This window comes from Dipodomys ordii, unplaced genomic scaffold (genome assembly GCF_000151885.1).
Source record: "Dipodomys ordii isolate 6190 unplaced genomic scaffold, Dord_2.0 Scaffold87, whole genome shotgun sequence".
Taxonomy (NCBI): Eukaryota; Metazoa; Chordata; class Mammalia; order Rodentia; family Heteromyidae; genus Dipodomys; species Dipodomys ordii.
This window is the reverse complement of record NW_012267303.1, coordinates 3558813-3584662: the sequence shown is the minus strand read 5'-3', so window position 1 is coordinate 3584662 and position 25850 is coordinate 3558813. Positions and strand designations below refer to the sequence as shown.

Below are 25850 nucleotides of genomic sequence, written 5' to 3'. Positions count from 1 at the left end.
GCCAAAAGACAAAATGGGAAGTAGCATAAGTGGCTGAAATCCTAGATAATCAGGAGCCTGAGATCATGAGGATCATGGTTCAAAGGAAAATCAAGCCTAGGGCTTGCGCATGCGCACACATACACACGCTGCCCTCCACAGGAGAGTTAGCAGCATTCCAGGCACCTTCTAGAAAGATCAGATGAATGAGTTTGCTTTAGAGGCTGGACTAGAGGATTGGAGGTATCTGAAGAAAAACCACGAGTGAGTTGGGAGTGGGCAAAGGCCAGATGGGATCCTGTGGGCTGTCCTTCCTGACAACAAGGAGCAGAGGAGTCAAGGAGGAAGCTGCCCAGGTCACCACTGTCTTCCTTTGCCTCCTAGAGAGTCCTGATGCCAGCCTGGAGCAGAGACTGAGCAGAGCTACTGGATCCTTGGTGAGCAGGTGTCTGGGGCTATACAGAAGGACTGCAAAGTATCCTCTGTAGGGTCATTAAGACTCGGGGTACACCCCTTTGTGACCTCTCTCATGCCTGGTCTGGATGGATGGACAAATGATTAGACAGGAGAGCTCAGAGGGCAAGAGTGCCGAACCCAGGCTCAGGGTGACCCTCCTGCCCGTGACCTTGAGACACCCCAGTTCTGTGAGGCCAGGTCTTGCTCACGCGGCTAGATGCCAGGGCACTAGGTTCTAGAATGACAGGGCTGAGATGTAGGGAGGGGGCTGTTCAGACATTTCCGGGCCAGTTTGTGTGGCTTCTGGAAAGTGCAGGAGGAAGGCTGTCTAGTGCCTAGAGGAAATCCCCACTAGCTTGCAAGTAGGGGTCTGAGACTTAGTTCAAAACAGGAAGCTCCCGCTTCTGTCCTCCCATTCCAGGAACAGCAGTGGCAGGAAGATCAGCCTGGACCCGCTGCCCCGAGCACTGCACTGGGTCAGGTGCTGCCCTTTGCTCTGGGGCCTGGCCAGGCAGGTTGCCCAAGGCCTTGTTTGCCCAGGAAGTAGGGGAGAGGGGGCTGCATGGTATCTGGGCTAGTTTTATTATCATTAGCAGAATCTAGGCAAGTTTTCCTTTATGCCAGTAGATGGTATTGAGCAACTTAGGCGTGTGGTCCTCCAGCTTGGAGAGTTGGGGCCCCCCAGGGAGGCCCCAACTCCTTGGATGTTAGCTCCAGGCACAAGAGGGTGTGTCCTGGGGGGGGGGCCTGGTGTGTGGTTGGAGAAGGAGCTAACTGACAGTTTTTCTGGAGGGCAGACCCAGGCTCCTGGGTTAGTGAGCTCTGGTTCAAGTTCTGGCTTTGAGCCAGAAGAGGGTTGGGGTGGAGGCTGACTGGCCTGCACCAGCCCGAATGGCTCAGCCCCTGTCCACCCACACCCTGCCGGCCCCCTCCCTCCACCCTCTCCCTGGCTGAGAACATTCCATTCATTCCAGGCTCCTGGAGCTGCAGGCAACCAGGAAGGGTTTGCTGGCCTTGTGGCCCAGGTGGGACACTGGGTGGATCAGGGGGTGGGGCCAGGCATAGAGGGCTCCTGGAGACAGTGGTGGTGAGGAGCCCCATGTCCTGCACCCCCTTAGACAGTGGACTCTTGGGGTCTGGGCTTGTGGGCACTCAGGAAACAGGTCTTTGAGGTTTACAAGAGAGGCTGCCAGCTTCCAAGGGTTCTGCACAGAACCACACCTGCTGGGGCTGGGCTGCCAGGTTCTGACCCCACCGGTCCTGAGAGCCCCTCCCCCCAAGCCAGTCGCAAGGCCACTTTGCAGAAGGGCCTGAACAGCCGGCCAACTCTTCTAAAGACAAGCATCCCACCCCTTCCCGCTCCTCTGGACCCACGCCTGCTAGACAAAACTAGAGCTCCAGGCCGTCTCCCCAGATCCCAGCTCTGTACCTCCCTCCACTCCCTGGACTCCCACTTCCTCTGCAGTGGATTGCGCCCCGCATGGCCCAACGGTAGTAAAAGGCTGGTGAGGTGTTTTTGTCTCAAAGCCAGTCTTCCCCAGCCTGGCCACCTTCATCTTAGTGAGGCCTGGGGACACCCTGGCTCTTCACTTCCATCCTCCACACTTCCCATAGGACACATTCTCCTTTGCTTGGCACTGCCTAGCCACTGCTGCCTCCACCAGGGAGTTGAGTATTCCTGTGCCCACTCTTTTGGACATCTTCCAATTGGCCAGTGGGTGTGCGGGATCATGGGCATGTGGGCTGGGTCAGAACCGAGCAGTCCATCCAGAGCAGGTTTGGTTCTATGCAGAAGTAATAGTTGTCAAGTCACTAAAGCACACGTAGTGCCTCTCCTGTGGGGATGCACGGGCAGAGGCTTTGTCTGCAGAGTGTTTCTTCCCCAGTTAAACTGAGAATAGCAGAGGGAAGCAGAATGGAAATGGAGGATGGCATGGGCCTGGTTGGAGGCCCTCCGGGCCTGAGCAGAGCAGACACAGTCCTCTGGGGCCTGAGCAGAGTAGACACAGTCTCCTGGGGGATGCAAACATGGGGGTGGGGGAGGACAAATAGGAAATGTAGAGGTTCATTTTAAGCTACCATCTCATCCCAACCTACTTAGCCCTAGATGAGTTATTTCCCTCTCTATGCATGAGTTTTTTTTTTGTTTGTTTGTTTGTTTTGGGTCCAGTTGTGGGGCCTGAACTCTGGGCCTGCGCGCTGTCCCTCAGCTCTTCAGCTCAAGGCTAGCGCTCTACCACTTGAGCCACAGCGCCACTTCTGGCTTTTTTCATTTTGCTTATGTGGTGCTGAGGAATCGAACCCAGGGCCTCATGCATGCAAGGCAAGCACTCTACCACTGAGTCACCTTCCCAGCCCTATGCATGAGTTTCTTCACCTGAGAAATAATCCAAAGCAGAAAGTCGATGGGGAGGCTCCTGTTAGCCTAGGTCATTGGACAGTGGAAAAATTTCTAAATCTTTTTCCTATACTTAAATTTGGTGTGCACATGATGCTAAGCGCAGGGCCAGTACTACTCCCTAGCTTTTTCCACTCAAGTCTGATACTCAGCCACTTGAGCCACAACTCCACTTCTGGCTTTTTGATGGTTAGTTGGAGGTAGGAGTCTCTCAGATTTGTCTGTCAGGGCTGGTTTCAAATCTCCGATCTTAGCCTTCTGAGTAGCTAGGATTATAGGCGTGAGCCACCAACAAAGTGAGGAGAGTAGGAACTCCATTGATTCAGAGTAAGGTTTTGGGAAGAACTCTGGTGGTTTACAACCATAATCCTAGTGACTCAGGAGGCTGAGATCTGAGGATTGTAGTTTGAAGCCAACCTGGGCAAGAAAGTCCTGAGATTCTTGTCTCCAGTTAACCGCCAAAAGCACCCCAGGTCTAAGTGCAAGTCCCAGTATCAGCACACATATACAAAACAAAAACAGAAAAGGTCTTGTGTCAGGGCCCAGAAGGCTCCAGGGAAGCAGTGGCTGGGAGGCTGGAGGTAGGCCAGCCTGGACCAGGAGCTCACAGCCCATCTGCCTGCAGTAGCAAGTCTGGCCTCTGTTTTTACCTCAGGCTATATCAGGTGTCCTGTCATAAGTAGAGCCTGTGTGTGGTCTACCTGTTTGTTATAATCCAGGGTCTGTTGGCCTGGGCCTATTCCCTGGCGCTTGAGGTCCAGGACCAATCCCTTGGACCACCTGGACTTTTTTTTTTTTTCTGGTTCCTGTCATGGGGCCTGAACTCTGGGCCTGGGCGCTGTCCCTCAGCTCTTCAGCTCAAGGCTAGTGCTCTACCATTTGAGCCACAGTGTCACTTCCAGCTTTTTTCTTTTTGCTTATGTGGTGCTGAGGAATCAAATCCAGGGCCTCAGGCATGCAAGGCAAGCGCTCTACCACTGAGCCACCTTCCCAGCCCCCCACCTGTACTTCTTGAGATCCGAGGAGGCACTGGGTGGGCACCATGTGTGTGGAGGTATACTGTAGGTTCTTGGGGTCACTAGGGGCCACTTAATGAACACCCTGTGTGTGGAGATGTATTACATCACCTCAAACGCTAGACTACAAGTTTTCCCAGATGATTCTATAGCAGCAGTGATTAAACTAGAGGGTGAAGTTCTTGAGAACTAGGAAGTGACTCCTGCCAGGGGAGCAGGCGGGTGGGAAGGTAAGAAAAGGCAGAGGGATTGGGCGGGGCTCCCTTGACCATTCTCTCTTCTTACAGAGCTCCCAGAGCAATGGCTCTGCCTTTCTGGGCCCTGACCCTCCTGGGTCTGCTGGGCCTGGGCGCAAGCCTGCGGCCCCGCAAACTGGACTTCTTCCGTAGCGACACGGAGCTGAACCACCTGGTTGTGGATGAGGTCACGGGGGTGGTGTATGTGGGGGCTGTGAACGTGCTCTACCAGCTGAGTGCTGACCTGCGTCTCCAGCAGCAGGCGGTTACAGGCCCTGCCCTGGACAACAAGAAGTGCACACCGCCCATCGAGGCTAGCCAGTGTCATGAGGCGGTGCCCACCGACAACGTCAACCAGCTGCTGCTGCTAGACCCGCCCGGGAAGCGCCTGGTTGAGTGTGGCAGCCTCTTCAAGGGCATCTGTGCCCTGCGTGCCCTGAGCAACATCTCCCTGCGTCTCTTCTATGAGGACAGCAGCGGGGAGAAGTCCTTTGTGGCCAGCAATGATGAGTGTGTGGCCACAGTAGGCCTGGTGAGCTCTACTCGCCCTGGTGGTGAGCGGGTGCTGTTTGTGGGCAAAGGCAACGGACCCCATGACAATGGCATCATCGTGAGCACCCGCCTGTTGAACCGGACGGAGGGCAGGGAGGCCTTTGAGGCCTACTCGGACCACACCACCTTCAAGGCTGGCTACCTCTCCACCAACACACAGCAGTTTGTGGCAGCCTTTGAAGATGGGCCCTACGTTTTCTTCATCTTCAACCAGCAGGACAAGCACCCTGCTCGGAACCGCACCCTGCTGGCGCGCATGTGCAAAGACGATCCTTCCTACTACTCTTACGTGGAGATGGACTTGCAGTGCCGAGACCCCAGTGACCCTCAGGGCCTGGCCTTTGGTGTCTGCCTCGCAGCCTCTGTGACAGTGCCTGGCGCTGATAGAGTCCTCTATGCCGTCTTCAGCCGGGACGGCTGGAGCAGCGCGGGCCCTGGGGCCGGCCTCTGCCTGTTCCCGCTGGGTGAGGTCCACGACAAAATGGAAGCCAACCGGAACACTTGCTACACGGGCATCCGGGAGGCCAGCCACGACACCTTCTACAAACCTTTCCATGGCGAGATCCAGTGTGGGCGCCACGTGCTAGTATGTCTCCTGTCCTTGTACCTTTGCCCCGTTCCCTTCTGCCTGTGCCTGTGCTCTTCTATCGGTGGAGCAGCACCAGGCTTCAATGAATAGATGCCCACTTTGGGTGTGTTGTTCTGCGCTGGTGCCACAGTGCCCGAGCCGGGCACTGATATGTGGCAGGGAGTGCGGTTCTCGGGGATATGTGTGGGACTACCTGTTTGGGATGGTAGGGCCCTGTCCCCACCATCCTCAGAGCTCAGTATCCCCTGCTGAAACTGGCTTCCTGACCCCCAGGGTGCCAGCGAGAACTTCCCCTGTGGCTCAGAACACCTGCCCTACCCGCTGGGCAGCCGGGACGGGCTCACCGCCACAGCCCTGCTGCAGCGCGGTGGCCTCAATCTCACCGCGGTGACAGTAACGGCTGAGAACAACCACACCATCGCTTTCCTGGGCACCTCTGATGGCCGGATCCTCAAGGTAAGGCCCTGGGCTGAGCACATTGGCTTACCCTGGGAATACCAGCTGCCATGGAGGAATAGTTAGGGTTATGGTCTGATGTTGCTTCCAGACAAAATAAAATAAAACTGAGCACCAGTGACTCACACCTTTAATCCTAGCTACTCAGGAAGCTGATATCTGAGGGCTGCGGTTCAAAGCCAGACTGGGACCCAGACTGGGCAGGAAAATCCGTGAGGCTCTTAACTCCAATAAGCTATAAATAAGCTGGAAGTGGCTCTCTGGCTCAAGTGGTAGAGGGGCTAGCCTTGAGCAAAAGAGCTCAGGGACAGTGCCCAGGCCCTGAGTTCAAGCCCCAGGTTTGGCACAAAATAAAAGAAAAATAATACAGAGAAGACGGGGACCTGCCCAGCAAGTAGGAAACCGAGTTCAGACTCTAGCACTACCAAAACAAATAAGGGAGGTCCCGAGTCTGGACAGGGAGTCTGTTGGCGTGGGGTGGCACCTGCGTGCCAGCACCGGCCCTGCCCCCATGCACCCTCCCTGGCATCCACAGGTTTACCTTGCCCCAGATGGCACCTCTGCGGAGTATGGCTCTATCCTCGTGGAGATCAACAAGAGAATCAAGCAGGACCTGGCACTGTCTGGAGACCTGACTAGCCTGTATGCCATGACCCAGGACAAGGTGAGGCTGGAGGCCTTCCTGGAGGTGTCTGTGCTCCGGGCTTGGTGGGCCCCATGGTCTATGACCTGGCCCAGCCCATGTCTCCAGCCCAGGTCCTGCAGCACCGTTCCCGTCTCTGCATCCCTGTTGGTTTTTATCGGCTGTGTGTCTTGACAGTACTGCAGGAGGGTGGGGGGTCTTGTGAGCTCTGTCACTGGGGAGTGTGGGGAAAGCTGAGAGTCTGAGGGAGGGGCCTTTCTCTCTGGGCTGTGTCTCCCCAGGTGTTCCGGCTCCCCGTGCAGGAGTGTCTGAGCTACCAAACCTGTGAACAGTGCCGCGACTCCCAGGACCCCTACTGCGGGTGGTGTGTCATAGAGGGCCGGTGAGTACTGCCCTCACCCTGGGGGCCTCGAGCACTGGCCACTGATGGGGCAGGAGGGTGGGCACAGCCGCACCCTGGGGGAACAAGACCTTAGCCTAAGGGTGCTGGGTTGCCCTCTGTTCTCACAGGTGCACCAGAAGGATTGAGTGCCCACGGGCCGCAGAGACTGGCCATTGGTTATGGAGCCGAGACAAGATCTGCGTGGCCATCACAGACGCCCAGCCACAGAACATGAGCCGGCGAGCCCAGGGAGAGGTGGGTGGCAGGGGATGGGCAAGGGCTAGGCTGAGGGTGCTGCCGCTGACTTGGTGGGCACCTCTGCAGGGGCTTTCCAGAGGGGTGGAGTCAGGTTCTGGAAGATGATCTGGGATGTTGGCTGGCCCGTGGAGGGCCTGCTGGGAAAGAGGGAAAGGCAGAAGGACTCCGTGTGAGCCACTCCCGCCTCCCGCAGGTACAGCTGACCGTCAGCCCCCTCCCTACCCTGACCCCAGAGGACGAATTACTGTGCCATTTTGGTGACTCGCCCACACACCCTGCCGGCGTGGAAGGGGAGGTGGTCGTCTGTTACTCCCCCAGCAACATACCTCTGACACCGCCAGGCCAGGGTAAGTGAGGCACTGCTGCTCTCCTGCACACAGCCCTGCCCTTGTGTATGGTCTGCCGGGGCCATGCTGGGGCCAGTTCTGGAGTTCAGGCTGCTCACAGGGGTGAGGCTGTGCAGCAGAGGCGCAGTGCCCCTGCCCGGAGAGACGGCCCTGGCCCCGTCATGTCTTTCAGCACCGTGTTCCACTTAACCAGGGGTTGGGGCACCAGGGCCCAGGTGCTGTCCTCCACGCAGCTGCTCTCTGCCCCTCCCTGAACTGGGACAGGTAGGGCCGCCCAAAGGCCGGCGTCCTGAATGTGTCCCCTGAGAACTGAGGGTGGCTGGGGCCCCACACTGACGTGGGAAGGGGCCTGGCAGGTCTTCACACTCAGACTTCCAGGAGCCACTGCTCCCCGCACTCAGGCACAGGGAGGGGCCGCAAAGGCAGACGGCCCCTGGGGAGAAACACAAGCCCCATCTGACGCAGGCAGCAGGCCCCGCCCAGCCCCACTGCAGTCATTCCACACGGGCCCTTGGGCCTAAAGCCACACCTGTTCTCAGCCTGTGGGGGGGGAAGAGCTGGCCCTAGGGAAGGCCTATCTCTTGATCCTGGCTGCCTCCCGACACAGCCCCTGCCTGTCCTCCGCAGACCATGTGACTGTGAACATCCAGCTCCTCTTCAAACAGGGCAGCGTCTTCCTCACCTCCCACCAGTACCCCTTCTACGACTGCCCAGCGGCCATGAGTCTGGTGGAGAACCTGCCGTGAGTCTCACGCTGCCTTTAGAGCACCTCCCTCCCCGCCCGCCCAGACTCAGGTGTCACTCAGTCCTCTCCCCAGGTGCATCTCCTGTGCCAGCAACCGCTGGGCGTGCCAGTGGGACCTGCGCTACCACGAGTGCCGGGAGGCCTCCCCCAACCCCGAGGACGGCATTATTCGTGCCCACATGGTATGTGGCATGCCCACACACCACAAGTTGTGACCGTGTGCTGAGGACTGGAGCTGGGGCGGGAGGGAGGCTGGCTGCTCCACCTGACTAGCTTTTCTTTCTCTCTCCAAGGAGGACAATTGTCCCCAGTTCCTGGACCCCAGCCCTCTGGTCATCCCCATGAACTATGAAACAGAAGTGACCTTCCAGGGCAAGAACTTGGACACAGTGAAGGTGGGAGGGAGACCTGGGTCTCCAGGGGAGGGGGGCTCCTGGAGCCGCCCTTGCCCTCCCTCTCAGCACCTAGCTTGGGGCGACCAGGGTCAGGAGGTGGAGGAGGGAGGGAGGAGTGGGACCTGAGCCAGGTGGAGCTGTGGAAGGCAGGCTGGGCAGTTAACGCTTTGGTCTGGATCGGGTGGTGTGGTTCCCCGGGGATAGGCGCAGAGGGGCTTGGGAGCCCCGAGGTCCCACAGGAGCACTGAGGGTGGAGCTGACGTGTGCAGAATGTACTGAGCACACTGTCTGCAGGGCTCTACCCTGCACGTGGGCAGTGACCTGATGAAGTTCGAGGAGCCGGTGACGATGCAGGAGCCCGGGACCTTCTTCTTCCGGACCCCAAAGGTACAGCTGCAGGGCCGGCAGACCAGGCTGCTGATGTCCTGGCTCCAGGATAGGAGGGAGGGCGGTGAGGCTTGCCACCCTCTCCGCAGGAAGCAGGTGCCACCTCTGCGTGTGGTGTCTGAGGAGTGAAGACCTGACTCGCTCCTGGCGGCCGTGCCAACTCTCAATACGGGGACTCCGCGGCTGTCAGGTAGTCATAGTGACTCCCATTTCCTGTGTGTCCCCAGCTATCTTATGATGCCAATGAGACACTGCCTCTTCACCTATACATCAAGTCCCACGGCAAGAACATTGACAGCAAGCTCCAAGGTGGGTGGTGCCTGGCACGGGTGGCCCAGGCCTGGGGCAGGCCGTTGGCTGACGTCTCTTTCCTCCGCAGTGACCCTCTACAACTGCTCCTTTGGCCGCAGTGACTGCAGCCTGTGTCTGGCGGCAGACCCCGCCTACAGGTGCGTATGGTGCCGCGGGCAGAACAGGTGTGTGTACGAAGCACTGTGCAGCAATTCCACCTCGGAGTGCCCGCCTCCCGTCATTACCAAGGTGAGTCCTGTTGCAGCCCGGGCCAGGCCCCATCCGTGCTCCCGGATGTCCTGGCCTCCTCGGTCACTGGGCTCTTCTGGTTTCAGATCCAGCCAGAGACAGGCCCCCTGGGCGGGGGCATCCGTGTCACCATCCTGGGGTCCAATTTGGGCGTCAGAGCAGATGATGTCAAGAGCATTACTGTAGCTGGCCAGAACTGTGCCTTTGAGCCAGAGCAGTACTCGGTGTCCACCCGGTGAGTGGGCGGCCCTCAGGTTGCAGCCCTTGGTGGGAGGGGCCTGGGGCTCCAGAGTCTGGGAGCTGGGTGGATGGAGGCCAAGGCTGACGAACTCTGGGAACCGCCGTGCTCACACCCATGTGTGCAAGAGCCAGCAGGGTTCTGTCTCTGACCAGGATCGTGTGTGCCGTCGAGGCCGCCCAGGCCCCCTTCACCGGGGGCATTGAGGTGGACGTCAATGGGAAACTTGGCCATTCGCCCCCCAGTGTCCAGTTTACCTACCAAGTAAGTGCTTTGGCTGGACTTGCAGATTGGAAGTCATGAGTCTGGCCTCTGCCACTGACCCCTGCATGGATGGAAGGGCCTCTGAGCTCTAATCTCATCCGGTGGACATGTGAGTCCAAGAGCCATGGGCCGAGCCCTGGCCCTGACCTGGGCACGCCCCGCTCTTTCAGCAGCCCCAGCCCCTCAGCGTGGAGCCAAAGCAGGGGCCACAGGCAGGTGGCACTACACTAACCATCGACGGCACCCACCTGGACACAGGTTCCAAGGAGGATGTGCGGGTGACCCTCAACGACGTCCCTTGTGAAGTGTGGGTGTCACCACAGCTGCTGAGTCCAGCTGGCCCTGGCTCGGGGGGGGGTGGTGGGGGAGGGGGCCGCGAAGGGGGACGGGGGGAGCACTCGTACCAAGCCAACCTGCCTGGAAACAGACAGAGGAGCCAGCCTGACGCTCTGGCCTGAGGCTGAGGTGGGTACTGACCGGCACCTTCTGCCCTAGGGTAAAGTTTGGGGAGCAGCTGCAGTGTGTCACAGGGCCTCAGCCCACTCCAGGCCAGGTGGCTGTAGAGATCTCCTATGGAGGCTCCCACGTGTCCAACCATGGTGTCTCCTTTACCTACTGTGAGAATCCGGTGCTACGGGCCTTTGAGCCTCTGCGGAGCTTTGTGAGGTAGGGCTCCTTCCCCTCCTGGCAGTGGCCCTTCAGCCCCCCACCCCACAGGTGCCCAGCCCCTCCCCAGAGCCATCTGTGACCTGGCCTGGCGACTGGAGCAGGGTCTCCTGGGCTCTCCCATCTCTGGGGGCAGGCCTGGGGCAGGGTGTGCTCCAGACCCCCTGGCTCTCCCATCTCTTGGGGGCAGGCCTGGGGCAGGGTCCGCTTCAGACCCCCTGGCTCTCCCGTCTCTGGGGGCAGGTGTGGGGCAGGGTGCGCTCCAGACCCCCGGACTCTTCCCCCATCTCTGACGTGTCACATACTCCAAGTATGCCCCCCCTCCACCGCATTCCTGTGCTGACTGGCACTCGTGGGAGCAGGTGTGGCCCAGCCTCCAGGGCCTCCTGCTGGAGCTGGTTGGACGCCTCTCTCTCTGTGCTCTCTCCTCCCCAGCGGTGGTCGGAGCATCACCATCACGGGCCAGGGCTTTGGCCTCATCCAGAAGTTTGCCATGGTTGTCATCGCTGAGCCTCTGCAGTCCTGGCGGCGGCGGCGGGAGGCCGGACCCCTGCAGCCCATGACGGTCAGACCTGGTGTGGGCTGGGGTCAGTGAGAATACACTCCTGTCTGTGCCAAGGAGCCTGATGACCCGGACCCATTCCGTAGGTCACCGGCACTGAGTACACCTTCTACAACGACACCAAGGTCGTCTTCTTGTCCCCTGCTGTCCCCGAGGAACCCGAGGCCTACAACCTAACGGCACTGATACAGATGGATGGGCACCGTGCCCTGCTCAGGACTGAAGCCGGTGCCTTTGAGTATGTGGCGGACCCCACCTTTGAAAACTTCACAGGTGGTGTCAAGAAACAGGTCAACAAGCTCATCCATGCCAAGGTGAGGGTGGCCGGAATGCCAGGAGACCGGCGCCCTGTGTCCCCATGGCTAAGAGCCCCTTGTGGTCACACTGACTTCTGCCAACTCCTCCCATCCCAGGGCACCAACTTAAACAAGGCAATGACGCTGCAGGAGGCTGAGGCGTTTGTGGGAGCTGAGCGTTGCATCATGAAGACGCTCACAGAGACAGACCTGTACTGTGAGCCCCCCGAGGCTCAGCCACCCCCAAAGCGGCGGCAGAGGCGAGACACCACCCACAACCTGCCAGAGTTCATAGTGCGTGAGAGCAGGTGGGCGGAGGTGGGGCCCGTCCACCGCATGGGGCCCCTTGGGGGAAGCCACACTGCCTGCCCTGTTCCCCCGCACAGGTGAAGTTTGGCTCCCGGGAATGGGTGCTGGGCCGTGTGGAGTACGACACCCGTGTAAGCGACGTGCCGCTTGGCCTCATCCTGCCACTGGTCATTGTGCCCATGGTGGCCGTGATCGCCGTGTCCATCTACTGCTACTGGTGAGCCCTCCCCGGGCAGGCAGCCACCCCCCGTTCTACGCTTTGATCACATCTGCGGTTCAAAGCTGACAGGCAGAGCTTCCTAAATTGGGATTCCCCAGTGGCAGAACCAGGGACCCAAGAGCCTCTGCCCCCTAGGAGGAAGAGCCAGCAGGCCGAGCGAGAGTATGAGAAGATAAAGTCCCAGCTGGAAGGTTTGGAGGAGAGCGTGCGTGATCGCTGCAAGAAAGAGTTCACAGGTAGGTCCAGCCAGGGCAGCCGGGCTCTTGGTGCTCCCGGTGGTGGTGCCTGGGTTCCCTCAGGGCAGCAGGGCTGGATGTCCGCTGAGGGATGGGGCCGGGCAGGGGCAGCCATGGATGGCCTGGAACGCCCTCCACTTTCTCTCCCACGCCCCCAGACCTGATGATCGAGATGGAAGACCAGACAAACGACGTGCACGAGGCGGGCATCCCCACGCTGGACTACAAGACCTACACTGATCGCGTCTTCTTCCTGCCTTCCAAGGATGGCGACAAGGATGTCATGATCACTGGCAAGCTGGACATCCCGGAGTCCAGGCGGCCCATTGTGGAGCAGGCCCTCTACCAGTTCTCTAACCTCCTCAACAGCAAGTCCTTTCTCATCAACGTGAGTGCCTGGAGAGACAAGGGAGGGAGGGGCCCTGGCAAGTGTCTGAAAGGCTCTGACTGGCTGGCCCCACAGTTTATTCACACCCTAGAAAGCCAGCGGGAGTTCTCCGCCCGGGCTAAGGTCTACTTTGCATCACTGCTGACGGTGGCGCTGCATGGGAAACTGGAGTACTACACAGACATCATGCGCACGCTCTTCCTGGAGCTCATGGAGCAGTATGTGGTGGCCAAGAACCCCAAGCTGATGCTGCGCAGGTGCGGGACGCGGGCGGGCGGGCGGGCGGGCGGCGCAGGGCCTTGGCTGAGAGGTAACAGGAGGAGGCCCACTGTCCTGCAGTCTCTGCTGGTTTCTTAGTCACGGTGACTAGGTGATCGGCACCTTGCTAGGCGAGGGTCTCACGACCTGTGTGCCTACCTGGGCGTCCTAATGGATTCCCAGGGCCTAGCTGGGAGGCCAGACCCTGTCAGCCCTTGGAGAGCTGACAAGCCTTTTACCCCCAGGTCTGAGACCGTGGTAGAAAGAATGCTGTCCAACTGGATGTCTATCTGTCTGTACCAGTACCTCAAGGTGGGCCTCTCTCTGGGGTCAAGGGTGGGGTAAGGGGATGCTGTCCTGCACGCACGCCTGGTCAGTGTCCCGGCATGAGACTGGCCCTGCTGGACAGGTGGTCTTCTTGCCCCGGTGTGGTCCCAGGCCTGTCCCTCACACAGCCCTGTGCTGCTCAGGACAGTGCAGGGGAGCCTTTGTACAAGCTTTTCAAGGCCATCAAGCATCAGGTGGAGAAAGGGCCAGTGGATGCTGTGCAGAAGAAGGCCAAGTACACCCTCAACGACACGGGGCTGCTGGGGGATGATGTCGAGTACGCACCCCTGGTAAGCCAGCAACTTGGGCTCCCCACACCAGGGGGCGGGGAGTGGTGTGCAGGGGGTCCCAGGCACTCTGGGGGACAGGGGCACAGTGTTCAGGTGGTCCCGGGCACTCTGGAGGGCAGGAGTGTTCAGGTGGTCCTGGGCACTCTGGAGGGCAGGGGCACAGTGTTCAGGTGGTCCCGGGCACTCTGGGGGATAGGGGCACAGTGTTCAGGTGGTCCCGGGCACTCTGGGGGGCAGGGACACAGTGTGCAGGTGGTCCCAGGCACTCTGGAGGGCAGGGGCACAGTGTTCAGGTGGTCCTGGGCACTCTGGGGGGCAGGGGCGGTGTTCAGGTGGTCCCGGGCACTCTGGGGGGCAGGAGTGTTCAGGTGGTCCCGGGCACTCTGGAGGGCAGGGGCACAGTGTTCAGGTGGTCCCAGGCACTCTGGGGGGCAGGGGCACAGTGTTCAGGTGGTCCTGGGCACTCTGGAGGGCAGGGGCACAGTGTGCAGGTGGTCCCGGGCACTCTGGGGGACAGGGGCACAGTGTTCAGGTGGTCCCGGGCACTCTGGAGGGCAGGGGCACAGTGTTCAGGTGGTCCCGGGCACTCTGGAGGGCAGGGGGAATAGGTAGGGGGTAGTAAGCATCCTGACCAAGAGCCTGCTGCCCCCTCAGGACGCCATCCTGCTGCAGTGTGTGGTGGTTAGCTGAGTGCGTGTGTGTGGAGGTTGTGGGTCCCATGTGTGGGCTCTTTTAAGCTGGTGTGGCGTGGTGTGAGCCGACAGCCCCTCATCTGCACGGAGCTTGTAGTCCTGGATGGCTCCTGGGGCAGAGGCCCCCATCCATGGCTGCTATCCTGTGCCCCTTGGCAGACGGTGAGCGTCATCATCCAGGATGAAGGAATCGATGCCATCCCCGTCAAAGTCCTCAACTGCGACACCATCTCCCAGGTCAAGGAGAAGATCATCGACCAGGTGTACCGCACGCAGCCATGCTCCTGCTGGCCTAAGCCGGACAGCGTGGTCCTCGGTGAGTGCGTCCCTGCCCAGGGAGGGGTCCCGCGCCGCCATCCCTCCACACCAGGGGTCACACAGCAGCAGCGAGAGGGTGCTGGAGGGAGGGCCGCCCGTGCCCCGGGCTTCTGGAAATGGGTTGTGTCCTGCAGAGTGGCGTCCTGGGTCCACAGCCCAGATTCTTTCCGACCTGGATCTGACCTCCCAGCGGGAGGGCCGGTGGAAGCGGATCAACACCCTCATGCACTACAACGTGAGTGTCCTGTGGCTGGGCGGGGGGGGGGGGGGGGGGGGGGGAGGGGAAGGTCAGGTGCCCACAGCGGGACCGCCATCCCTTCTCACGTGTCTCTCTTCAGGTCCGAGATGGAGCTACCCTCATCCTATCCAAGGTGGGGGTCTCTCAGCAGCCAGAGGACAGCCAGCAGGACCTGCCCGGGGAACGTGAGTTCTGGCCTCCTGCCCAGTCCCTGGCAGCTCTTCCAGGGTGGTGTTCACGCTCTGCTGCCACCTGGGGGGTAGGCACTGCTGGGCCAGCATGGAACCGGCCTCAGGTGCCAGACTACAGTCCTCGTCCAGCTAGGTCTCTGGGCCAAGACTTGGTCCCCAGCCCTGTCCCCCCACAGGCCACGCCCTCCTGGAGGAAGAGAACCGGGTATGGCACCTGGTGCGGCCCACCGACGAGGTGGACGAGGGCAAGTCCAAACGTGGCAGTGTGAAGGAGAAGGAGCGGACTAAAGCCATCACTGAGATCTACCTGACAAGGCTACTCTCAGTCAAGGTGGGTGGGAGTCCGTCCACGTCCGCAGGGGTCCTCGTTGGGGGCTGCCGCAGGTCATGCTGAGCCTCTTCTCCACAGGGCACCCTGCAGCAGTTCGTGGACAACTTCTTCCAGAGTGTGCTGGCACCTGGGCATGCGGTGCCGCCTGCAGTCAAGTACTTCTTTGACTTCCTGGATGAGCAAGCAGAGAAGCACGACATCAGAGATGAGGACACAATCCACATCTGGAAGACCAACAGGTAAGGCTGCCCTTCCGCTCCCTGCCCACCCTTCGTGCCATCCCGCCCCACCTCCCCTTACTCTCTGTTGCCCTGCCACAGTTTACCACTGCGGTTCTGGGTGAACATCCTCAAAAACCCGCATTTCATCTTCGATGTGCACGTCCACGAGGTGGTGGACGCCTCTCTGTCGGTCATCGCACAGACCTTCATGGATGCCTGCACCCGCACAGAGCATAAACTGAGCCGGGTGAGTGGGGCTTGGGGCGCCGTGGGGGAGGGAGAAGCTAGGCCAGCCGCTGCGTGGTGTGGGGGGTCTGAACTGGACCGTGTTCGTGGGGTGACCTGGGAAGCCCTGGCTAGGGAAGACTTGTCTGACTGAGGTTAAAGCTCGGGACAGAGGCAGATGGAAGGTGACAGGCACAGGCCGAGTCGAAGGAGGTCCTCAGGGCCTCAACCTCCTTTGTCGCCTCCTTTGAGACCTCCCCTCATTCAGGTAGAGAAAGGGAGTTTTTGCCACATAATACACCTGAACCCTGTATTTTAAGGTGGCTTATAGCTATAAGCTTAGGAGGCTGAGATCTGGAGGTCACAGTTCAAAGCCAGCCCGGGCAGGAAAGTAGGGGAGTGGGGTCTGCTCGGGGCCTGAACTCTGGGCCTGGGCACTGTCCCTCAGCTCTTCAGCTCAAGGCTAGCACTCTACCACTTGAGCCACAGCGCCACTCCTGGCTTTTTCTTTTTTCTGCTTATGTGGTGCTGAGGAATCGAACCCAGGGCCTCACGCATGCAAGGCAAGTGCTCTACCACTGAGCCACCTTCCCAGCCCCTCCACGAGACTATTTCCAATTAACTACCAAAAAGCTCGAAGTGGAGTTGTGGCTCAAATGGTAGAGGGACTAGCCTTGAGCTGAAGGGCTGAGGGACAGCACCCAGGCCCAGAGTTCAAGCCCTGATACTGGCACCAAAAAAAAAAAAAAAGGTTTCTTGAATGCTTTAGGAGCCTGGGCAGGCCTCACTGCTCACTTTTGGGACCCTGAGCGCTGACTAGCTCAGTTCTTTCCTTGGCTTCATTTTCCACAGGACTCTCCTAGCAATAAACTGCTGTATGCCAAGGAGATCTCTACCTATAAGAAGATGGTGGAGGAGTAAGTGCCATCCAGCCCTATACCAGACCTGGGTGCCACACCACCCCTCTGGAGGGAGGTCTGGAGAACAGCTGATTGTCCCTGGGAAACCCCCAACCCTGGCCTTTCCTGCTGCCCCCTACTGGCCCTTTCTGACTCTCTGCCCTACAGTTACTACAAGGGCATCCGACAGATGGTGCAGGTCAGCGATCAGGACATGAACACACACTTGGCAGAGATTTCCCGGGTAAGATTGCCTAGGCCCTGGGCAGGGGTGGCACCTTGCAGATGACAAGCATGAGCTGGCTGGGCGGGCGTGTAGGTCAGGAGAGCCTGTGTTGCTACACACACTCCCAGGTGGTAGGCAGTGAGCAGTAGGTGCTGTGAGACATGGCCGAGAGGCTGCTGTGTGTGCAGGTGCTCCGCGTGTGGGATTGCTAGGCACAGCCCTGCACTCACCTCTGTGATAGCACCACACAGGGCCACATTGCAGCCTGCTGCTCGGGGCAGGGCCACACTGCTCCTCCTGTACCGAGTGACACTCTTGTCCTCCAGGCACACACCGACTCACTGAATACACTCGTAGCCCTGCACCAGCTCTACCAGTACACACAGAAGTACTACGATGAGGTGAGTCTGAGTCCCTGGAGTGGGGTTCTGGGAATCCCCTTCCCTCCCCACCTCTGCCCTGTGATCTGACAGGTACCCCAGATCATCAGCGTCTCCCTCCACCCCCCCATGATCTGACAGGCACCCCAGATCAATACCCTTCCCCCCTCTGTGATCTGACAGTTCCCCTCAGATCAACGCCCCCCCGTAATCTGACTGTTCCCCTCAGATCATCCTCCCCTGCCATGATCTGACAGTTCCCCTCAGATCATTAATGCTTCCCCCCCCCGTGATCTGACAGTTCCCCCAGATCATCAACACCCTCCCCCACCCCCGTGATCTGACTGTTCCCCTCAGATCATCAACGCCCTAGAGGAGGACCCTGCAGCCCAGAAGATGCAGCTGGCCTTCCGCCTGCAGCAGATTGCTGCAGCACTGGAGAACAAGGTTACCGACCTCTAACCTCTGACCGCAGCGCTGCCTCAGAGCACAGGTGTGTGGTGCCCCCCGGCGTGAGGCAGCCCCTGGGTGTAGGGCCGCATAAGTGATCGCTGGCCTCTCTTCTCTCCACAGCACAGAACATGGCCTGGGCATCTGGAGGGGTGCAGCGGGCTCACTTCCTGCTATAGACTGTAGTGTCCTTCCTGAGCAATACTGCCCGGGCACCACGCCAGCAGCTCCCTCCTGTGGCACCAGCATCAGGCGTCTCTGTGTCGTCTCCTGAGCGACTTGCAAACGTGCCTTACACAACCACACCAGGCCGCTGGGGGCAGTGGCGCCTCAGCCCCCCTCCCTGTGCACCAGCAGCCTCCTCAGCTTCCCTGGGTTTGGTCTTGGGTGGGCTCTGGGTACCTGCAGCCCCCAGGGAAAGTACCTGGACTGAGTGCCTGTCTGCCGGATAGAAGGAGGAGGAGAAGCGGTACGATGCCTTCCTGACCTCACCTAGCTCCCAGTGGGGTGCAGGCATTCAGGTGGACTCAGGGGCTGCTGGCCCCACCTTAAAGGTCAGACTGGACGTCAGACGTCAGGGCCCAGTGGCTGGGGGCCCAGCAGACTGGTCTCAGCCTGTCAGACAGGTTGCCTCGAAGGCCCCGTCCAGGTCTGGGGTGCGGGGGCAGCTCCGCCAGGGCCATCCACCCCTTTTTGTAAATCGTGTTGATTGTACATCCAATACAACTGTCTTTTTCACTCCGCTGGTTGGCTGTGTTCCTTCGGAGGCAGCCTGGGGTTCCTGCCTGAGTGTGTGTCACTGGCTCCACTGGGGACCAGGGGCCGTCTGTGGCAACAGAAGCTGGTGGAGTGTGAGAGCCATCCTGATCTTGTACTTTCCACACAGTTCCTGGGGTAAGGGCAGGAGGTAGCCCTCAGGGCGCACGTTTCATGAGCCCTGTGACATACAGGTCCTGTCAGCATGGTAGGGCAGCCCTGGATCTCGGGGCCGTGAAGCCAGCTTCCTCTAATGGCACGACCTGCTCCAAGAGGAGACAGGGCACGAGGCCCATGACTGAGAGGCACTGTGGCTACTGAGAGCCAGAGGGGGGTGGTTCCAGTCCCCGGCACAGCAGCAGGTCCAGGACAGTGCCATACGGGTGTGAGCTGGCGGCTAGCTGGTGTGTACACGCGTGCTTGAGGTGAGTGCTGGGACTCGTATATTCAGACCCAGCTCCACTGTGTGCCAGGCGTTTGGAACCCAGCAGCAAACTAGACAGATGTTCGGTCTCCAAGGACACCCATCTGAGCAGGAGGGACTGGTGTTCTACAGTGGAAATGTCTAACTTCATTCTGGACCTAATGCTGTTCTCTTTGGGGCCCATTTGCCTGAACTGTTTCTCAGTGTGCACTGGCATCATCTGATGGCTGGGGAGACTTGATAGGAGGTTCAGCAATGAGTCTGACTCTCTTCTTCACTGGGTGGCGCCACTGAAGCTGCATGAACATAGGCAGCTTCCTACCCCCAAGAAAGTTCAGCTGATATGGCAGAACAGAGACCTCTGCAGTGACACAGGTCGCCCGCTTCCCAGAGATCTGACTGACTGAGGCTTCAGTAACTCAGAAGGAGTCTGGGGGGTTAGTCCAGGAGGCTGAGCCCTGGGTCTCTGGCCTAGAGGCCTGGACTGCAGGTTGAACCCCTGTGTTAGACCACCTTTACCCCTTCCCCACAGACAGTCACTAGGAGCCACGGATGCTGTGGAGCTTGGTGGTGGACAGAGACTGGTGGTCTAAAGGTTCCCAGGTGGTCTCCACCCTTAGCCCCAACCCCTGTGAGAACTGATAGCTGTGTGGGAGGATATAAGGCTTGTTCTTACACAGGGCCAGCTAAGGGTAGAAGCTTTGCCTCTAGTCTGGGTGCCAGTAGTTCATGCCTGTAGTCCTAGCTACTCAGGAGGCTGAAATCTGAGGACTCCGGTTCAAAGCCAGCCTAGGCAGAAAAGTCCTTACCTACCTCCTGTTAACTACCAAAAAAGCTGGAAATGGAGCTGTGGCTCAAGTGGTAGAGCACTAGCCTTGAACATGAAAGCTCAGGGAGCTGGGCGCTGGTGGCGCAAACCTGTAATCCTAGCTACTCAGGAGGCTGAGATCTGAGGATCACGGTTCAAAGCCAGCACAGGCAGGAAAGATCATGAGACTCTTATCTCCAATAAACCACTAGAAAACAGAAAGTAGTAGAGCACTCGCCTTGAGCTGAAGAGAGCAGGGACAGCGCCCAGGCCCAGAGTTCAAGCTCTACGACTGGCAAAAAAAAGTAGAAAGCTCAAGAACAGTGTCCAGGCCTTGAGTTCAAGTCCCAGGACCAACACACACACACAATTTAAAAAATCCTTGTACAGTATTTTCACAATAAAAACTTATTTAAAAACATCCTGTGCCTCAGGAGTGCATGGTGGCAAGCCAACCTTGAGTGGGCAGCATGCCAGTGGGCCTACAGGTGATGTCCTTTGTCCCTCCTCCCACTTTCCTCCCAGTGTGTGGGATAGAGAGGCAGGAAGGGGCTCTGGGAAACTTTGATGACCTTTCCACAATCACCCCCTTGTGCTAGGTTTGTCTTCCAGGGAGTGCATTCTGCCCACAGGTAGAGGTGGGGAGGGGGGAGCTGACCCTTGGAAGGCTGTCATAGCTATGCGGGGGGCGGGGTAGGAGGGGGATGGACAATGGTGGGCAGTGGACATGAGAGGAGGGATGGGACTGATGCTTGTGGTGACAGTCACAGCAGAGGGTGGAGGAGGCCATATTCAGCTGCCCCCTGCCGCGGGCTTTTGTCCCTCTTGCCTGGGTATGTCCACCTTCCTGCTTTATCTCCTGGCCTCTGCTGGTGCCACCCCAGGCCTTTTCTGACCCCTGCTAGGTTCTGAAGTACCTCTACTCAGAAGGGACCTCCAGCACCTGAAACGCTAGTGGCCACTAAACAGTGCCCACCTCCCCCACCCCCCCAGGCACACGGGGGGGGGGGTTCCGAGGGCAGACCCGGAAGACTTGGCCACCATGGCATGAGATCTGGGCCTGCTTGGCCCTGCTGCTGGCAATGTTCAGCTCATGCAAGGTTCAGGCAGAGGGTAGGAGGTGACCAGGCTCTGAACCCCCTTCCCACAGCCAGTGCAAGGCCAGGACTGGCAGGTTGCCCTGAGAACAGCCCAGCCGCAACACAGACAGCGAGTGCTCCCCTCCCAGCCACGCCAAGGCTCCCGCTGCCCAGGCCCCCCTCCGCCTCCTTGGCCTTTAGCTGAAGCTCCATTAACTACACACAAACCCTCAGTCCACCCCAGGAAAAGGTGGGAGCCTCCCATGGGGAAACCAGGCAGGGGCCAGGGCCATCCTCAGGCTCTCACAGTGGCCTCTAGACCCACTGAAGCTCAATGAGCACTGGGGGCAGAAGTGGCTGTGAAGCCAACGTGCCAGGCTGGCCCGCCCCACACAGACTGTCAGGCTGGTTCTCTGCTGGTCTGCTTTAATTTGGTAGTCAAGTTTTATTGTTTTGTGGTACATTATAATACATTGTAACACACTTTGTGGTTGTGAGGGCCAGCTGGATCCAGGAAAAAGCTCCAGCACTGAGTTAATTTTTAGTTTAAAATGTATTTCGCCAGGCACCAGTAGCTCACGCCTATAATCCTAGCTACTCAGTTGGCTGAGATCTAGGGATCATGGTTCAAGGCCAGCCAGCTGGAACATCCATGAGACTCTTAACTCCAATTAAACCACCAGAAAGCCAGAAGTGGCGCTGTGGCTCAGGTGGTAGAGCACTTGGTTTGAGCTGAAGAGCTCAGGGATAGTGCCCTGGCCCAGAGTTCAAGCCCCACGACCAACAAAACAAAACAAAAGAGCTCAGGGACAACGCCCAGGCCCTCCAGGGTTCAAGCCTCATGGCCCACAAAAACACACAGAAAACGTCCTCTGCCCTCCAGAACTCGAGGGGCATTGCTCTAGGGACAGTGCTGCCCCAATCCCTGCTCACTTTGAAGTGAGGATCAAAGGGCACGGGGTGCAGGATCAAGAGGCCGTGGGAGCAGGACCCGGCCAGGCACGGAAGAACACTGGGCTCACGTCTGCAGAACACTGGGGCCTGCAGGGCCTGCGTGTCCCAGCACAGGGAGGGGAGGGAGGGCAGGGAGGGGAGGGAGGGCAGGGAAGGGAGGGAAGGCAGGGAGGACAGGGATGGCAGGGAGGACAGGGAGGGCAGGGAAGGTAGGGAGGGCAGGGAGGGCAGTGACAGTGGCCCCAGAAAGGACTCAAATGGGGCTGCCTCGTGGATACAGTGCTCTCCCCCAACACCGGTCTGCAGCCCCCCCACTGGACACTGCGCCCCACCTGTGAACACCGCCCCCCCAGACACCGTGCCCAATGGACATCACGCCCCATGGACACCGTGCCCCCCCCCCGTGAACACCGCGCACCTCCCCTGTGGACACCGCACGCCAACCCCCGTGGACACCGCACCCCCTGTGGATACCGCCCCCCCCCCCCGCGAACACCGCGGCCCCAGCTGTGGACGGTGGGGTGGGGGCAGGGACAGGCGTGGATGGGGGCGGGGTGTGCACGGTTGGGTCCCGCTGTCCTTCCTGGAGCCCCATGCTGCAGTTGCGCCCTGTCCCCAGCGGTGTGGCCCTGGCTGGGAGGGGACTTCTCAGAGCCAGGGAGTCCCGTAGAGGGGAGAGGCCCGCGGGGGTGGGGGGCGGGAGCCAGGAGAGGCCCAGGCTCGGGCCAGGCTCACCGTACCCCTCCACACACCGCCCCACAGTGCTCCTAGGACACCCAGCTGTCCACAAAGCGGGCAGTGAAGAAGCTGGCGCACCCATTCCAGCCGCTGCCGGAGGGCTCAGGGAGAGCCGGGCTGTCCAGACACCTGAAGGGTGAGCGGTGGAGGGCGACCCTGGGGCGGGTTGGTACCAGGGCCCTGCGGTGGGTGAGCAGAGGAGCCGGCATGAGAGGTGGCCTGGCCCAGGGACGAAGCTCTGGACTGCCTGCCCTTCCTCCCTGCCCAGCTCGGGCTTCTGGACCGGCCTCACACCGACCATGTCCATCGAGGATGCCAACGAAGTATAAGTGGCTGGGAAGAGGGGGCCGGAGCCACTGGAAGGGCCGGCTGGGCCCTGTCCTGGCCCCACTGTAGGTACCTGGTGACCATCTTGAAGGACGCAGACCTGAACACCGTCAAGTGCCAGGCACCGAGTGACACGCGCATGCCGTTCCTCCTTCACCAGCTGCTGCGAGGCTCAAGGTGTCCCCTCAGGGTCACCAAGTCTCCCTTTCCCTGCAGCACGTCCACTCTGTGGGGATCATCCACCAGGTAGGAGCTGCCACAGGGGAGGTGAGGGGCGGGCGGGGCAGCTGCCTGTGCTCACGTCCCATCCACCCTGCAGGACTTGAACGCTGGAGAGCTGATGTCAGCCTTGAGGACCGGAAGGCTGGGAGCACACACAGATGTGGGCGTGGACATGGAGATCTCTCCCCTGGGCCTTGCTCCAGAGCTGAAGATCCCCTGCCTGCACTCTGCTCAGATCTGGGCATTAACTTCCATTTCTCCTCCCAGAAAGGAAGTGACCAAGTAATCTCCAGGACAAGAGCTGCTTGGAGATGGGACTGTGGCTCTTCTGAGGAGTCTCTTCAGGGGCCTAGGGAGGCTTGATGTCAAGTGCCTGCACAAAGAGTGCATGATAAAGGGGAGTTGCCTCTTGATTTTGTGTCCTGGCTACCTGGAAAGGGTGGCCCGATTTCTGTACTTCACACATCTCCAGCACCTTCAACCTTGGTACTGTTCCTTGGTCTCCCAGTGAGACCAGCAGCTGGCTTCTGGCATCTCAGTCTCTGAAGGGTCTGAGAGTGGATAAAGCCAGAAGGGGTCGAGGTTCATGGGAACAGGGCATGCAAGGCACTCACACACAGAGATCCCAGATGCCCTGCACGCAGGTTTCAGTAGACAGGCTCAGCTCCTAGCCCAGACCTAGACCCAGACCCTCCTCTCAATCAAGGCACTCCTTCGGGTACCTCTGCAAGCGAAAGCCTGCCTTTCCCCAGGGCCTGGTCAGGATGGGGGAATGCCTTTCCTTCCTGGCTAAGGGACAAAGGGGTCACTGTAACCAGGGATCCATCTAGTTGCCATTACTACAGCTTACAGATGATGGCCTCTCCTTGGCCTGGTGCCATGGCTTATGCCTGCAATCCAAGCTACTCTGGAGGTTGAGAACTGAGGATCAGTTTGAAGCCAGCCCAGGAAGGAAAGTTCATGAGGCTTTTGTTGTTGTTGTTGTTTTTGCTAGTCCTGGGGCTTGAACTTGGGCCTGGGTGCTGTCCCTGAGCTCCTTTTGCTCAACTAGTGCCCTACCACTAGAGCCACAATTCCACTTCCAGCTTATTCTGTGATTAATTGGAGATAAAAGTCTTGGACTGGGACTGGGAAGGTGGCTCAGTGGTAGAGTGCATGCCTTGCATGCATGAGGCCCTGGGTTCGATTCTTCAGCACCGCATAAACAGAAAAGGCCGGAAGTGGTTTGAGTGGTAGAACACTAGCCTTGAGCTGAAGAACTCAGGGACAGTGTGCCCAGGCCTAGAGTTCAAGCCCCACAACCAACTCTCCTGCCTGGGCTGGGTTCAAACCAAGATCCTCAGATCTCAACTGTCTGAGTATCACCAGACATTCATCTCCAATGAACTGCCAACTTCATATAAGTGAAGCTATGGCTCAGTAAGAGTGCTATCCTTGAGCAAAAAAGCTCTTGGACAGCTCCCATTCCCAGAGTTCAAGCTCCAGGGACATGCACACACACAAAAATATCCTTTCCGTGAGTGCTAGACAACCAACTGGTCTAGTGAGAAGCCCTGGAGAGGAATCCAGTGTTTAGGAGTACAGCATGAGAGCAAAACACTTCTGGAGCCTGGTCGGACACTGGGCCCATGGCCTCCCACAGCGTGAGGGTGAGGAGAGCAGCTGGGGGCTCGTGGAGGGGTTGGTGACAGCACAGGGCACAAGAGGCACTGGGTTCAGCCACCTCTGCACACATCACCAGCCCGGGCAAGTGCCCGGCCGCTCGCAGCAGTCCCGGTGTAAAGCTGTTCTGGCTGGCCTTAGGCTGCTGATTCATGGCTGGCAGGCGGGGCACAGAGGGCCGGCAGGGGTCCCATGGATCCTGTTACCCACCAGCAGAACAAGAGCCTGGGCAGACCTGGGTCCTTCAGCTGTGGGACAGGGCTGGAGTTTGCCCTCCAGGAGCATTTAGGCCAGAACTGGGCCAGATAGTAAAGAGGATGCCCAAATGAGGGGCCAGGTGGAAGGCCAAAGCAGGACCTGCCTTCACCCTGAGGACAGACACACTGGGCAATGGTGCCTAGGACTTTGAAGGACAGCTGGGCAGGGGTGAGAGGGTGTCAGCCTCTGCAGGTGTGTGAAGCAGGCGCTCCAGGTGCCAGGTGGGGCCAGAGGGTTGAAGTGCAAGAGCAGTCCCCTGGGCTCCTGGGCACTGAAGCTGAGAGACAATGGCCTCAGAACTGAGGTTGGGCAGCCAGGGGCTACTCAGGAGGCTGCCATCTGAGGATCTAGTTTTGAGGCTGCTTGGGCAAAAAAGTTTGTTAGACTCTCAACCCCATTTAACTACCAAAAAAAAAACAAAACCCTCAAACAAAGCTAGAAGTGGAGCTGTGGCTCAAGCGGTAAAGCACTGGCTTTGAGCACAGGTCAGGAACAGCACCCAGGCCCTAAGTTTAAGTCCCAGGACCCTCACAAAGTAAAAGAATGAGGTTGGGCATAGAATGGGTGGAGTTTGAGAGACAGACAGACACCTCCTTCCCCCCCCCCCCCGCCCCAAACGTCCAGACGGAGCCTTCTGAGTGGGGTTGCCAGGTGGCTAGGCACCCTGGGAGGGCGGCCGGATCAAGAGGCCCTGCTTAGCCCTCGGTGGTGGGAAGGGCGGGGGATCCGCAAGGGGGTCCGCAGGCAGCGGGGAGCAGAGCGGGAGCAGGTGGCCAGGCGCAGGAGGTAGGGCACAGGGAGGGGTACAAGCCGGTGGGGCGCAGGGGGTGTCGCAGGCAGCGGGGGCAGAGGGGGGGCGCAGGCCGGCAGGGCACAGGGTGGGGTGTAGGCGGCGGGGCGCAGGCCGGCTGTGGGGGTGCGCAGGCGACGGGGTGCAAGGGGGGTGCGCAGACCAGTGTGGTATAGGGCAGGGTGCAGGAGGGGCGCAGGTGGCGGGCGCAGGGCGGGGTGCGCAGGC

At 59.4% G+C, this 25850-nt stretch overlaps 1 protein-coding gene across 1 annotated transcript; it reads left to right on the top strand.

The window, feature by feature from the left end:
• Nucleotides 1–270: 270 nt before the first annotated feature.
• Plxnb2 (plexin B2) lies at nt 271–18342 on the top strand. Its single transcript, XM_013025779.1, has 37 exons — nt 271–416; nt 4137–5223; nt 5500–5682; nt 6218–6346; nt 6607–6707; nt 6836–6962; nt 7159–7312; nt 7940–8054; nt 8131–8239; nt 8351–8452; nt 8747–8839; nt 9067–9148; nt 9219–9379; nt 9466–9614; nt 9773–9881; nt 10052–10188; nt 10377–10547; nt 10983–11112; nt 11196–11423; nt 11523–11699; nt 11792–11931; nt 12070–12170; nt 12329–12558; nt 12634–12815; nt 13062–13128; nt 13287–13433; nt 14285–14441; nt 14578–14678; nt 14782–14866; nt 15049–15203; nt 15282–15442; nt 15524–15671; nt 16502–16566; nt 16717–16792; nt 17101–17175; nt 17512–17647; nt 17728–18342. The coding sequence occupies exons 2-36, from the start codon at nt 4150–4152 to the stop codon at nt 17614–17616; spliced, it is 5526 nt and encodes a 1841-aa protein (XP_012881233.1). The 5' UTR covers nt 271–416; nt 4137–4149; the 3' UTR covers nt 17617–17647; nt 17728–18342.
• Nucleotides 18343–25850: the final 7508 nt, after the last annotated feature.